General features: G+C 44.2%; 1 protein-coding gene across 2 annotated transcripts in view; it reads right to left on the reverse strand.

Annotated features, from left to right (window-relative positions):
- The window catches only part of LOC141153251 (cytochrome P450 2G1-like), a 69,250-nt gene extending 60,776 nt beyond the window's left edge, over window positions 1-8,474 (reverse strand). The window contains exon 1 of one of the 2 annotated variants that reach the window (XM_073637956.1): window positions 8,283-8,474. In XM_073637956.1, the coding sequence (XP_073494057.1) occupies window positions 8,283-8,462 (180 nt within the window). In that variant the 5' untranslated portion in view covers window positions 8,463-8,474. Of the gene's footprint in view, window positions 1-4,797; window positions 4,931-8,282 lie in introns of those variants that run through there. The other variant, XM_073637957.1, reaches the window with a different exon arrangement.
- Between the last annotated feature and the right edge of the window lie 5,955 nt (window positions 8,475-14,429).

Below are 14,429 nucleotides of genomic sequence, written 5' to 3' on the forward strand. Positions count from 1 at the left end.
GGTCCACCCCCTTTTTTAGGTTTGGTGTGGAATTATATCCAATTTGGCTTTAGGACAATTCTTTTTGTGTTTTTTCATTCAAGACAAATTAAATGAAGATAATAATACCAAAGAATTTGTGATTGCAATAATTTTCAGGAAGGAACTGAGTATTATCTGACAGAATTGCAGGGGTGCCAATACTTTTGGCCACCACTGTATGTTCCCATTAGAAAGGAGAGAGTCTGCTATACAGTTATAGGGTATGCAATGAGTCCAAAGGCTGACCAAATTTAGGAAAAACCCCACTAACAATTTAAAGAGACATAAAGCAGGGCCACAGTAATGAAAAATTCCCATTAGAAAGGAGAGAGTCTCCCATAGTGTTGGCCTATGCAGTGAATGCAAGGGCTGCCAAAAATTTGGAGGCACTTCAATGCCCCTTGGAAGAGATGTGGAGGAGGGCCTCATAAAAAATGTTCCCATTAGAAAGTAGCGGGTCTCCTATACTTGTAATGCTCATGCACAGAGTGTATGGGCTGACAAACATTTACCCCTGGGGGGTATACATGAACATACTGTATAAAAATTTTTTTTACGGGCATTAAAAACACCCTTTAAAAAAATTATGTGGGTGTTGCATCACGAACCACGGTCACCCTGGTGATATGGTGGTGGAGGATGAAGAGAAGGAGGAGGACAAGAGCAAATAGCCAAAATCAGGAAGCGTATACCCACCCATATGTGGGTGTGAAAAGGTACATGGGAATACACCTCCCAAGAAAAGACACTGGATTTGAATTTATGTTACGCTGCTATCATTCGGTTGTGTTGAGAAGTCTTGCCCAATCCAGCCCTTGTTTATATTTTATAAGAGTCAGCCTGTCAGCATTTTCAGTTGACAGGCAGATGCGCATATCAGTTATAATTCCACCAGCGGCATTAAAAACCCGCTCTGATAAAATGCTGGTGGCAGGGCAGGCAAGGACATCCAAGGCATAGAGAGCCAGTTCATTCCACGTATCCAGCATGGATACCCAATAATTATAAGGCACAGAGGAATCACGGAGGATGTTGGTGTGGTCAGCAAGGTACTCCCTCAGCATCTTCCAAAACTTTGCAGTCCTTGTGAGAGTACCCCGCGCCTCAGGGCCTGTGCGATGGGAGGGTCGGAGATAGCTCTCCCAGAACTTTGACAGTGTTCCCTTGCCTCTGCTGGATTGAAGTTGTGTCTCTTTCGCCTGTACTCCTTGGCTGTCCAACAAAGTGTGCCCTCTGCCACAAGCGTTTTCAGATGGGAATTTTTTTAAGAGTTCCGCAACAAGGGCCTTCTGGTACAGCCCCATTTTTGTAGACCTGTCCGCCTCAGGAATAAGAGATATAACGTTCTCCTTGTAGTGTGGGTCTAGAACTGTTACCAACCAGTAATGACTGTCACACAAAATTTTGAGAACATGAGGGTCATGGAAAAGGCAGCGTAACATAAACTCAGCCATGCGTGCCAGACTGCCTTGTTGATGCTGGTACTCAACAACTGCCCTCTTCTTCTAACAAATCCTTCCCAACATCTGCAGTGTAGAGTGCCAACACATGGGGACATCACACACCAGTCTGTGAGCCGGAAGCTGCAAACACTGCTGAAACACGCAAGGGCGGCGGAAGCTGTAGCTGACTTTCTAAAATGGGCACATAGGCGGCGTACTTTAACAAGCAGATCCAGCAGCTCAGAGTAGGATTTGAGAAACCGCTGAACCACGAGGTTAGGCACATGGGCCAGGCATGGAACGTGTGTGAGCTCGCCTTGCCTCAGAGCCGCCACCAGGTTCCAGCTATTGTCACACACGACTATGCCTGGCTATAGGTTCAGCGGTGTGAGCCACAGATCTGCCTGCTCTTTCAGAGCTGTCCACAACTCTTCAGCATTGTGTGGTTTGTTACCTAAGCATATTAGCTTCAGCACAGCCTTTTGCCGCTTGGCCGAGGCAGTGCTGCAGTGCTTCCAGCTTGTGACTGATGTGGTCATTTCGGAGATAGAGGCTGAAGAGGAGGAGGAGGCTGAGGAGGAAGAGGTGCAGGAGCTGTAGACCATGGGGGCAACCCTGATTGACCTAGGGCCCAATCCTTGGCATCGGGAGGATGTGTTCTGTCCCAAGGTCTGACTGGGTCCTCGCTTCCACTATGATAACCCAGTGTGCCGTCAGCGAGATGTATCGTCCCTGCCCACAAGCACTTGTCCATGTGTCCATGGTTAGGTGGACTTTCCCAGCAAATGTGCTGCTGAGGGCACAGCTAATGTTTTGGGACATGTGCTTGTGTAATGCGAGGATGGCACACCGGGAGAAATAGTGGCGGCTGGAGACCGAGTACCGAGAAACGGCCGCCGCCATCAGCTTGCTGAATGCTTCCATCTCCACAAGCCTAAAAGGCAACATTTCGAGTGAAAGTTTTCGTGAAATGTGAGAATTTAGTAGTGTGGCTTGTGGGGCGTTGGCTGCATATTTGCGCTTGCGTTCCAAGGACTGGGATATGGACAACTGAACGCTGCACTGGGACAAGGACATGGACGCGCTTCCTGATGCTGCTACTTGAGAGTGCGCAACGACAAGTGCAGGGCAGGAGGCATCGTCGCATGCACAATGGACAGGGGATTGGCTTGCATGCACAACAGCGGAAGAAGCAATGGTGCCACCTGCAGACACTGTTCCTGGACCTTGGGGTTTGGCCCACAAAGTCGGGTGCTTTGCTGCCATGTGCCTGATCATGCTGGTCGTGGTCAGGCTGGTCCTTTTGCCACCGTTGCTGATGCTGGCCTGGCAGGTGATGCAAATTGCCTTTTTGGAGTTATCGGCATAGGCCTTCCCGAGTCTGGTTGTTTTTTAAAGACTAACGGTTGTACTGGCAACTTCCTTTGTGTTGGTGTTACGGGGAACAGTTGCCTGCCTTCTGTCTGCAGCCACCACACTGCTTCTTCCTGCCTGTTGGGGTGCTCTGCCTCCCTCCCCCTGTGTGCTGCTGTCCTCGCTCTGCATGTCCTCCTGCCAGGTTGGGTCAGTTGCTATAGCATCCACCACCTCGTCTTCCACTTCCACACCCAGGTCCTCCTCCTGACTTTCTGGCAATTGTGTCTTATCATCGTCCACCTCTTGTGACACTTTCCCACCGTCGCCTTCGTGTGACTGTGGCTGCTCAAATATTTGGGCATCGCTACATGCGATATCCTCTTGCCCTGCTTCTAGTGGACCGGGCGAGAGGCCCGAATCTATAAATGGAAAACTGAACAGCTCTTCAAAGTGTCCAAGTGTGGGATCAGTTGTCTCAGGGCACTCAGCATGGTGGGAGGAAGGAGGATCAGGGTGAGGAATATGCAGTCCAGATTCAGGGCTACTGAGACTCGACCATGTGGAAGACAGGGTGGTGGTGGTGGTGGCTAAGTGACTGGAAGCATTATCCGCTATCCAACCAACAACCTTTTGACACTGCTCTGGGTTCTATAGTGGTGTGCTGCAGTCCCCTAGGAATTGGGAGAGGAAGGTCAGGCGAGAACATTTCAGCTTGCCCATGGCCTTGCCCTCGGCCTTTGCATGCACCATCCCCATCACGTCCAGTTCCCCTTCCCTTGCCACGTGCCTTGCCCATTTTAAATGGAGGACAGTGTCTTCCACACTCACTACAAATGACTGAGTTTGAAGTGAACTTATATGTGATCCGTGTGACAGAGAAAACAGAGTTTTAAATACCTGGCCTGTAGGTAAGTAGTTTGAACAGCAAACTGGTGTGAATTGCTTAACTGACACACTAAAGGAAATTTTTAATGGAGGCCAGAAATGGCAGTATTTTCTGACAACGTATATGTGATCCATTTGATGGAGAAAACACGGTTTTAAATAGCTGGATTTCTAGCGCTGTAATATGGAAAGAACCTGGCTGTATTCTGCGGTACCAACAAGCAAATGGCGCAGAAAAACGGTGTTCTCTGGATTGCTTTTTAAGCAAATAATAAGGATTAAGGTCCACAAAAGTATTCCTGGCCCCTGAGACCTGGACCTTTGTATAGAAATATCTAACAGCAGCAGAATGCAAAATTGGAATGGAGCCTCTTGTGCTATATGCACTGCAGTCTGCTATATACCCTGCCTGCCTGCCTGATATCTCTGCAGATGGATTAGTTAGTCCTCAAAAGGACTGTTTGTTAATATGGATATGTGTAATGTACGTTTTTTCTCCCTACACTACCTAATACACAAGCAAATCTCTCCCTGATGCAGCAGCACCTCTCCCTACTCTGCCTGATTCCAGAGTGACTGTGATGAGCACAGCGGCGCCAGGTCTGATATAGACCTGATGACGCTGTGCGGCCAGCCACTCACTGTAATTCCACAACCAACATGGCTACGGCATTACAGTGAGTGGCAGTCCATCCCTGCATGTTGACTGGTGCTCTAAAGAGCGCCAAACATGCAGGGCGGGGATCAGAGCTTCCGCCGAGCAACCCCGAAAATACCTGGCGAACGCCGAGCATCTCGAGCAGTGAGATGCTCGGGCGAGCACCGAGCAGTAGCTAGCATGCTCGCTCATTACTAGTTGCCGAGAATAATTTACTGCCCAGATCTGGAAAAGATGGTAATTGAAGCATGCCAAAAATGCCGAGCATGAGGGTTAAGCAAGAGTCTGGAACAGCGAGCTCCTGTTCAGACCCTCCGGACATCCGCTCCGCAAGATGCTCATGATAGACTATGTGCAAATAGGGTACTCCATAGGACACTCGTATTGTTTGGTGATGACTAATCATTTCACTAAATATGCAGTGGCGATACCTACCAGAGACCAGACCGCAGAATCAGCCGTTGAGGCGGTATGTCGTCACTTCATTCAAGTGTTTGGGTGTTCACGGCACATTCATTCCAATCAAGGAGCGAGCTTCCAGGGTGCCTTGATGAAAGAACTTTATCACCTTTATGATATTGAGCAGTCTAGGACGATGCCCTATCATCCACAAGGCAATGGTGCATGTGAACATTTCAACCACACCCTCCTGCAAATACTGCAAACCCTGGAGAATGATTAAAAAGCGTGCTGGCTTAGTACCTGCCTGAACTGATGTGGACCTACTATAATCGGGTGCACAGCACGACCGGGCACTCGCCCCACATGCTGATGTTCAGAAGGGCAGGTAGGGAAATTGAAGACCTACACCTGACTGATCCCATTGCTGATTCTCCTTGGACCACTACCACTTGGACCCAGGAGCACCAGCGGCGATTGAGAATGGTGCATAGAGTGGTGGGTGAACGGTTGAGACAGCTGACACATCATGACCAGAGACAGGTGCAGAAGGAAGTGTTTGCACCAGGGGAAAGAATGCTTGTCCGAGTGAAAAACCGGTCTGGGAAGTTACATGACTAATGAGAGGTAGTACAGTATGTGGTGAAAAGAGTGTGGAGCCCAATATCCCTGTGTATGAGGTGAAACCGGTGGGGACAGGGGGGCCGACTAGAAATCTCCATTGCAATATGCTGTGACGATGTAAGTTTGAAGAACCCGCGGTTGTTGAGGCGGCACCTGAACCTGAGTCAGAGAGATCAGACCCGCCCATAGATGATTGCTGGGCTATACCTGCTCCCCCATAGACTGAGGGCCCATCTGTTGCAATATTGCCCCCCAGAGAGACTATTTTACAACCTGTGATTTCCCCCAGAGACAATATACAGGAAACGACGACTGCCCCAGTCCAACCTGTGGCTGCCCCCAGCGAAAGTGCACCGGAGAAGTCAACAACTTCGGTCCTGCGGTTTACCACAGGCATACTTCCACAACGCTATGAGCAGGACGATTTCGTCAGGGAAGGTGTGTCGAGGATGCTAACCTCTAGTCGGGTGGCATGTGAAGGGGTGGTTGAAGATTCCCACTCCACTCCCATCTAAAGCTGTTTTAGTAGATATGATTACCTGTGTAAACATAAAAGATGTTATCGGTGCTTTAGCCACTAGATGGCAGCGGTTTGCACATTCATACTACTGTCACCTGTATGACAGTTGGCACACAGGGAAATAAACAGTTTGAACCGCCCCTGGCGACAGTTGAAAGCTGAAGGATTTCCGAGGGTTGAAGGCGGCCATCTTAGAGCGCAGTTGTAAGAGACAGTGAATATAGACAGATGTGAGAGGGTTCCTGTCAGAGACTGACTGTTACTGTAATTCCTGTCAGAGAAGAAGAAACACGTTGGGGGATGACTACGGTTGGATGCATAGTTGGATTCCCCCCAAAAGCATCGGCTGTGACGTGAATGGCCTTCTGCTAGCCTGTCAGGCTAAAACTGCGCTTCAGGTGGAAAGCCCAGGATCCACTCCACGGTCTCCCAGCTAAACGGCCGTTCGGATGATCAGACAGGCTTTTTAGTGATCAGTGAATGGCAGGTAAGTCCTGAGCTCAGGCCCTACTACAGGGATCCCGGTGGGCGTATGCACGCAGTCTGTAGAGAGAGTTTGGTGCCAAACATAAATTCTCAGTTAGAGACATTGTTTGCTAATAAGGCTGTGTGAACATTAGCTAGATACTTCCCTCAGTGGGTGAGCTTGTGTAAAGAAAGCATAACTGAATTGTAATTTTAGAGAATTGTTAAGTTTGTGGATCTCTGCGCTGCACCACTGCAGGGGCTGCCTTTTGCACTCATCCAATTATGCCTTTACTCTGGGTAACTCCCGATTACCGTATTAGGCATAATCACAGGTCAGGCAAATTATAGTGTATGTGGTAGAACATACTGGGCCTATTGGTTGTGCAGCACAGGGGTCCTAGCTTATCTGGGCTAGGTGTGTGTGATAGTTATATGTATTTCTTTCTTATGTTTCTGGGGTAACACTGTTTTGTTATTAGTAAAAATTAGTTTATTAGCAAATTGCTTGGTCATGTTCTTTAGCCTCGGCCCGCTGTATTCTGGGAGAGACCACTCCGGTACACGGTCTACAAATGTCCCCACAGTGCCCTCACACACAGTAAGATGCCTCCACAGTCCTCACCCATACAGTGTGATGCCCTGATATTGCCCCTCACAATTTATAATACCCTACAATGCCCTCTCACACAGCATGATGCCCTTACAGTATATTCTCCAACAAAGTGTGTTGCCCCCACAGAGCATTCTCACAGTATAATGACCCCACAGTACCCACAACATAGTATGATATCCCCACAGTGACCCTCTCCAAAACCAAATAATACTTCTATAGTGCAGATCACACATTATGATGCACCCCAGACTACATCCCACACATTTTGATGCCCCCACATGATGAACTGAGCAGATCTGCACTGGTCTATTTTGTGTGAGGCTCATCTCAGACGGTACCTTCTTTTTATGTTTTAATGCCTCCTGCACTAAGCTACAGATTACGTAGAGGGTATGAACAGGCTGGATAGTGGAACTGGGAGCTGATAGCTACCTGTTCCACCATTGTACTCAACTGTATCTGAATCCTAAGGATACAGATGAGACCATGAAACACTGCAAACCTGCTGAGACAGCTAGACAGTTTCCAATATAAGGGGATGTCTTTCTGGATCTCAGACTATATGTACTAATGGTATATATATCTCGCTTTGCTTAAGCACTGTTTTTTTCTATTTAAAGGGGTTTTCCCACAAGCAAAAGTTAATTTTAATCAATAGATCTTGGAATGATAAGAAATTCCACAATTGAATGCATTTAAATAAAAATGTTCCTGTGCTGTGATAATCTTATAAATGTGCCCCTGCTGTGTACTGTGTAATGGCTGTGTCTGACCGTGCAGGAACAGGGTCTGATCACACCACAGCTCCTGGGCAGAGGAGGAAGCAAAAGAGTATACAGACATTACAGCATAGGATCACAGCTGATTCTTTCTTTGAAGTAAAACATTGTTTAAAAATAGGCAGTGAAATGTTTTATCTCACAAAAAGAATCAGCTGTGATCCCGTGCTGTAATGTCTGTATACTCCCCCCCCCCCCCCGCCCAGGAGATGTGGTATGATCAGACCATGTTCCTGTAAGGTCAGATACAGCCATTTATAAGATTATCTCAGCACAGGAACATTTTATTTAAACACATCCAGTGGTGGAAGTTATTTTTATTCCAAGATCTATTGATTAAAATGAACTTTCGTTTGTAGGAAAACCCTTTTATGTAATGTTCAACAATCTCCCCTCCCCAAACTTCTACCTTCTATCAAGCGTATTTTGTTTTAATAAGCCTTTGTTATGCTTCAGACTTATCAAAAAATATTCATTTATGGACATCCCATGCTAAAACCTAAAGATAAAAACGTACCTCCATCAGAGATTTTACCATCTCCCCCTTCTTGATTTGCAGTAAATTTCCAATCACAGGAAATGGAGTTGGACCTGGTGGTAAATTACGTTTCCTGTAAAGTTTGTCCCATGTTGAGTAAATGAATAGGCAGGAGATGACCAGAGCCAAAAGAAGGGTCCCCAATCCTGTCAGATCCATGATGTTTGCAGATTATCTACATAACTCCTTTTACCTGATATATATAGAAGATCGCTGAGCGTTAGCCAATGGTGGCTCAGTAGTCTCAATCCTCTTATATAACATTTTGTGTTTTTTATTGTGTTTACCAATAGTGAAGAGGTGTTTGTTGGCTTATGGAATATTCTTAACAGGACAATCAGCCCATATAGGATTTCAATAATTACTCGCTGTCAACTAATCCTAATCCTTATTAAATTTGCCCAACCCAGCATGAATCTTCTCTAAAGTTTGCATTTAACATATAATCCAATTTAGTATCTTGTAACACGTGTCGTTACAGTACGAATATACCAATATTATTGCATAAGTTGCCTAATAATGTGTGAAACAATTGAATCATGTCTTTTGCCAACAGAACAATACACAGCATGAAGCATTTTATGGCAAAGTTACCTACAGCCAATCTAACATGGTGCAACGAGCCTCGGCCTTCAGGCTTGCAAATTTCCATAAAAGTCCCCAGTTTCCAAAATTATGAACCATATAGAGCTCATTGTCATGTCAATTAGAAAAGATCCATGGGAGTAAAGCTCAAACTTAAATCTTTCCTTTATGAACATAGATCCTTGTCGTTATTTTCAGCATTATGGAATTTACAGATGTATCCTTCCATGCTTTTCCACAATTTTCATTAAAGAATCCAATTTCTTACAATACAAACTCAAAACATTATTGCAACATAATTGCAAAAACCTCAACAAGCTGCAATGCACATCACATTCATTGAGTAGCCAAATATTAATACATGTAGAATAAACATATTCCAACATATCTTGTGATATCATGATCCATCTCTAAGGGTAAGGAGGGACATACTTGAATACAGTGGGTACGGAAAGTATTCAGACCCCTTTAAATATTTCACTCTTTGTTTCATTGCAGCCATTTGGTAAATTCTAAAAAGTTCATTTTTTTTCTCATTAAAGTACACTCTGCACCGCCCGACTGAAAAAAACAGAAATGTAGACATTTTTGCAAATTTATTAAAAAAGAAAATTTGAAATATCACATGGTCATAAGTATTCAGACCCTTTGCTCAGTAATTGAGTAGAAGCACCCTTTTGAGCTAGTACAGCCATGAGTCTTCTTGGGAATGATGCAACAAGTTTTTCACACCTGGATTTGGGGATCCTCTGCCCTTCTTCCTTTCAGATCCTCTCCAGTTCCATCAGGTTGGATCGTGAACGTTGGTGGACAGCCATTTTCAGGTCTCTCTAGAGATGCTCAATTGGGTTTAGGCCAGGGCTCTGGCTGGGCCAGTCAACAATGGTCACAGCATTGTTCTGAAGCCACTCCATTACTATTTTAGCTGTGTGCTTAGTGTCATTGTCTTGTTGGAAGGTGTACCTTCGGCCACGTCTGAGATCTAGAGCACTCTAGAAGAGGTTTTCATCCAGGATATTTCTGTACTTGGCCGCATTCATGTTTCCTTCAATTGCAACCAGTTGTCCTGTCCCTGCAGCTGAAAAACACCCCCATAGCATAATGATACCACCACTATGTTTCACTGTTGGGATTGTATTGGGCAGGTGATGAGCAGTGCCTGGTTTTCTCCACACATACCGCTTAGAATTATCTCCAAAAAGTTCTATCTTCATCTTATTAGACAAGAGAGTCTTATTTCTCATAGTCTGGGAGTCCTTCATGTGTTTTTGAGCAAACTCTATGCGGGCTTTCATATGTCTTGCACTGAGCAGAGGCTTCCATCGGTTCACTCTGCCCTAAAGGCCTGACTGGTGGAGGTCTGCACTGATAGTTGACTTTGAGGAACTTTCTCCCATCTCCCTACTGAATCTCTGGAGCTCAGCCATGGTGATCTTGGGGTTCTTCTTTACCTCTCTCACCAAGGCTCTTCACCCAAGATAGCTCAGTTTGGCTGGACGACCAGGTCGAGAAAGACTTCTGGTGGTCCCAAAACTTATTCCATTTATGGATTATTGAGGCCACTGTGCTCTTAGGAACCTTGAGTAAAGCAGAAATTCTTTTGTAACCTTAGCCAGATCTGTGCCTTGCCACAATTCTGTCTTTGATCTCCTTGGGCAGTTCCTTTGAGCTCATGATTCTCATATGGTCTGACATGCACTGTGAGCTGTGAGGTCTTATATAGACAGGTGTGCGCCTTTCCAAATCAAGTCCTATCAGTTTAATTAAACAAAGCTGGAGTATAATATATGAGTGTCTGAGCAAAGGGTCTGAATACTTATAACCATGTGATATTTCAGTTTTTCTTTTTTAATAAATTTGCAAAAATTTTTACATTTCTGTTTTTTTTTCAATCAAGATGGGTTGCAGAGCGTACTTTAATGAGAAAAATAAAATACTTTTTAGAATTTAGCAAATATCTGCAATGAAACAAAGAGTGAAAAATGTAAAGAGTCTGAATACTTTTCGTACCCACTGTATGTTGTTTTGGGCTCTGAGGTGTACCCTTCTAACACAAAGTACATTGTATACTGATGTTGGATCACTCCTAGGGTGTAGTGGACTAATTCAGAGCATATCAGAATTCGGCAAAGAGAGGCCTTTGCCAAACAGAGCTAGGTATATGTAGAGGAATCTCCTGTTTGCATACAAAAAGTTGAGCTGTAAATTGACTGTGACAAGTTTTGAAAAGCAGTGTGAAGTTAATGCCCTCAACTTATATGACTATCTGATGAACTACAAGTTGGCTCATCGATTGGCAGGAATTCATCTAGGCCGTCTCTTCCATACACAAAACTGCACATTTGGACGAGAACCCTTATGTCCTCTATGAGAGAGCTACTGCCTGACTCCTCTGATGACATCTCATCTGTGAGAGAATAAAAAGATTGGCAAGTCTGAAATCAGACATACTGGATCTTTAACTCCCCCTACAATCAATTGTTCGGGGGCCCCATAGAAATTAGAGTGTTGTCCGAACCCATTGATATTGGCGGGTTTGAGTTGACATTAGTGTAATATGTATGAGGGGCTTAAAACTATCCAGACGTCTCTATCGCTGACTTATGAGAAATTTTGTTCTGTGAGAAATATTGTGAAAAAAAGTGAAATTAAAAGTTTTCATTGCCAAGGATTTTGTGTTACAATTCTAATTCTCCTGAAACACCACTAGGAAAAGTCGGCAAATATTCCATAAATGTAGAGGCTAATGGGCACCATAGCAGTTACTGTATTGTGCCTGCCACCATTATAGATAGGATATATCCATGAGAATAAAGGAGACAGGAGCTACAAAATTTAGGGATGTGGACATTGTAGCTCTCCTTGATGTCCTTTGTCATCGGTAAGTTTACACTGTGTTCTGAATTATTAGGCAAATGAGTATTTTGATCACATGATACTTTTTATACATGTTGTCCTACTCCAAGCTGCATAGGCTTGAGAGCCAACTACCAATTAAGTAAATCTGGTCATGTGCATCTCTGTAATGAGGAGGGGTGTTGACTAATGACATCAACACCCTATATGAGGTGTGCTTAATTATTAGGCAACTTCCCTTAATTTGGCAAAATGGGTCATAACAGAGATTTGACGGCCTCTGAAAAGTCCAAAATTGTGAGATGTCTTGCAGAGGGATGCAGCAGTCTTGAAATTTCCAAACTTTTGAAGCGTGATCACCGAACAATCAAGCGTTTCATGGCAAATAGCCAACAGGGTCACAAGAAGCGTGTTGGCCAAAAAAGGCGCAAAATAACTGCCCATGAATTGAGGAAAATCAAGCGTGAAGCTGCCAAGATGCCATTCGCCACCAGTTTTGCCATATTTTAGAGCTGCAACGTTACTGGAGTATCAAAAAGCACAAGGTGTGCGATACTCAGGGACATGGCCAAGGTAAGGAAGGCTGAAAAACGACCACCTTTGAACCAGAAACATAAGATAAAACGTCAAGAATGGGCCAAGAAATATCTTAAGACTGATTTTTCAAAGGTTTTATGGACTGATGAAATGAGAGTGACTCTTGATGGGCCAGATGGATGGGCCAGAGGCTGGATCTGTAAAGGGTAGAGAGCTCCACTCCAACTCAGACACCAGCAAGGTGGAGGTGGGGTACTGGTATGGGCTGGTATCATCAAAGATGAACTTGTGAACTTGTGGGACCTTTTCAGGTTGAGGATGGAGTGAAGCTCAACTCCCAGACCTACTGCCAGTTGCAGGAAGACAACTTCTTCAAGCAGTGGTACAGGAAAAAGTCAGTATCGTTCAAGAAAAACATGATTTTCATGCAAGACAATGCTCCATCACATTCAACCAACTACTCCACAGCGTGGCTGGCCAGTAAAGGTCTAAAAGAAGAAAAAATAATGACATGGCCCCCTTGGTCGCCTTATCTGAACCCCATAGAGAACCTGTGTTCCATCATAAAATGTGAGATCTACAGGGAGGGAAAACAGTACACCTCTCGGAACAGTGTCTGGGAGGCTGTGGTGGCTGCTGCACGCAATGTTGATCTAAAACAGATCAAGCAACTGACAGAATCTATGGATGGAAGGCTGTTTAGTGTCATCATAAAGAAAGGTGTCTATATTGATCACTAATTTATTTGTTTTTGCATGTCAGAAATGTTTATTTCTAAATTTTGTGCACTGATATTGGTTTACCTGGTGAACAAGTGAGATGGGATTATATTTGGTTTTTATCAAGTTGCCTAATTATTCGGGACAGTAATATTTACATGCACAAACAGATATCCTCCTAAGATAGCCAAATCAAAAAAAAAAACACTCCAACTTCCAAAAATATTAACCTTGGATATTTATGAGTCTTTTGGGTTGATTGAGAACATAGTTGTTGATCAATAATAAAAATAATCCTCTAAAATACAACTTGCCTAATAATGCTGCACACAGTGTATTTACTGCTGAACAGTTCTCCAATTTTGCCTAATTCTCAGCCCTAGGTAAAAATGTCCATTCCTGCCATAATGTAAACCATCCCCAGTAGGATACCTTACACTGCCTAAGCTGGTAACAGAATAACTTGGGAGACATGTTCTCCTAATCTACTGCTTTGTCCAAAACAATACAAGAAATAAATTTGATATAGCTCAAACCAATACTGATCGTTAGCGTGCGAAACAACAATGCTCCATTTAATTTATCAAAGGACATGAAACCTTAGAGTAAGTTCAGACCAATGCAAAATCTAAGGTGAAAATCCACTGCCACCAAAAATACACCAGAATTATAAATGACGAATATTAGGACTCGGAGCATGGCTCTGTTACAGATTCTTGGAATCCTGAGTTTCATCTTATGCTTATGAATCTGTACTGAGAATTCTACAGATCTGAACATAACCTAAAGTAGATATGACAAAGTGATGCTATATTTATCCTACAACACAATTGGATTAATAAGTATAGATATTGGCATCCATATTCCATACATTGGGTAATTCATTTTTGTACTGCTTCTTAAAGGGAACTTGTCACCAGGTTTCATTATATAAACTTGAAGTAACACCTTTCAGTCCTGTTACACAGCAATCCAGCACCGTGTGTATAAACCCCCATCTATCCAACAGTTCAAAGAAAAATTGTTAAATAATTCTCTCATATGGTAATTGGAGTGGTCCGATGGGCGTCAATGGTCTGTGGTTGGTGCCTCCTCTCTCCTCTATATAGCCGGCCTTCCTTGTTTGATGGATGTGAATGATGTCTCCTGTGACATGAAGAAGTAGTGCTGTTGCTTCAAAAGTATCCAGCAACTATAAAAGTTAACACAGTCACAGGAGACAGGAAGTGTTGTGCTTCAGAAGCATCCAGCAACTAGAGGGGTTAACACAGTCATAAGAGACAGGGAGTGGTTAGCAGAGCCCCAGGGGAATTGTGGGGAACTTGTTTACTATTCTGGCTGCCGCCAAAGGGAGAAGTGGTGTGTGTTATCTGTATCTCACAGAAGTGCAGGAAAGAGAACAGGATTCAAGTCCAGGGTGAAGCTCAAC

This window comes from Phyllobates terribilis, unplaced genomic scaffold (genome assembly GCF_046119375.1).
Source record: "Phyllobates terribilis strain yellow unplaced genomic scaffold, ASM4611937v1 Scaffold_7__3_contigs__length_470593459, whole genome shotgun sequence".
Classification (NCBI taxonomy): domain Eukaryota; kingdom Metazoa; phylum Chordata; class Amphibia; order Anura; family Dendrobatidae; genus Phyllobates; species Phyllobates terribilis.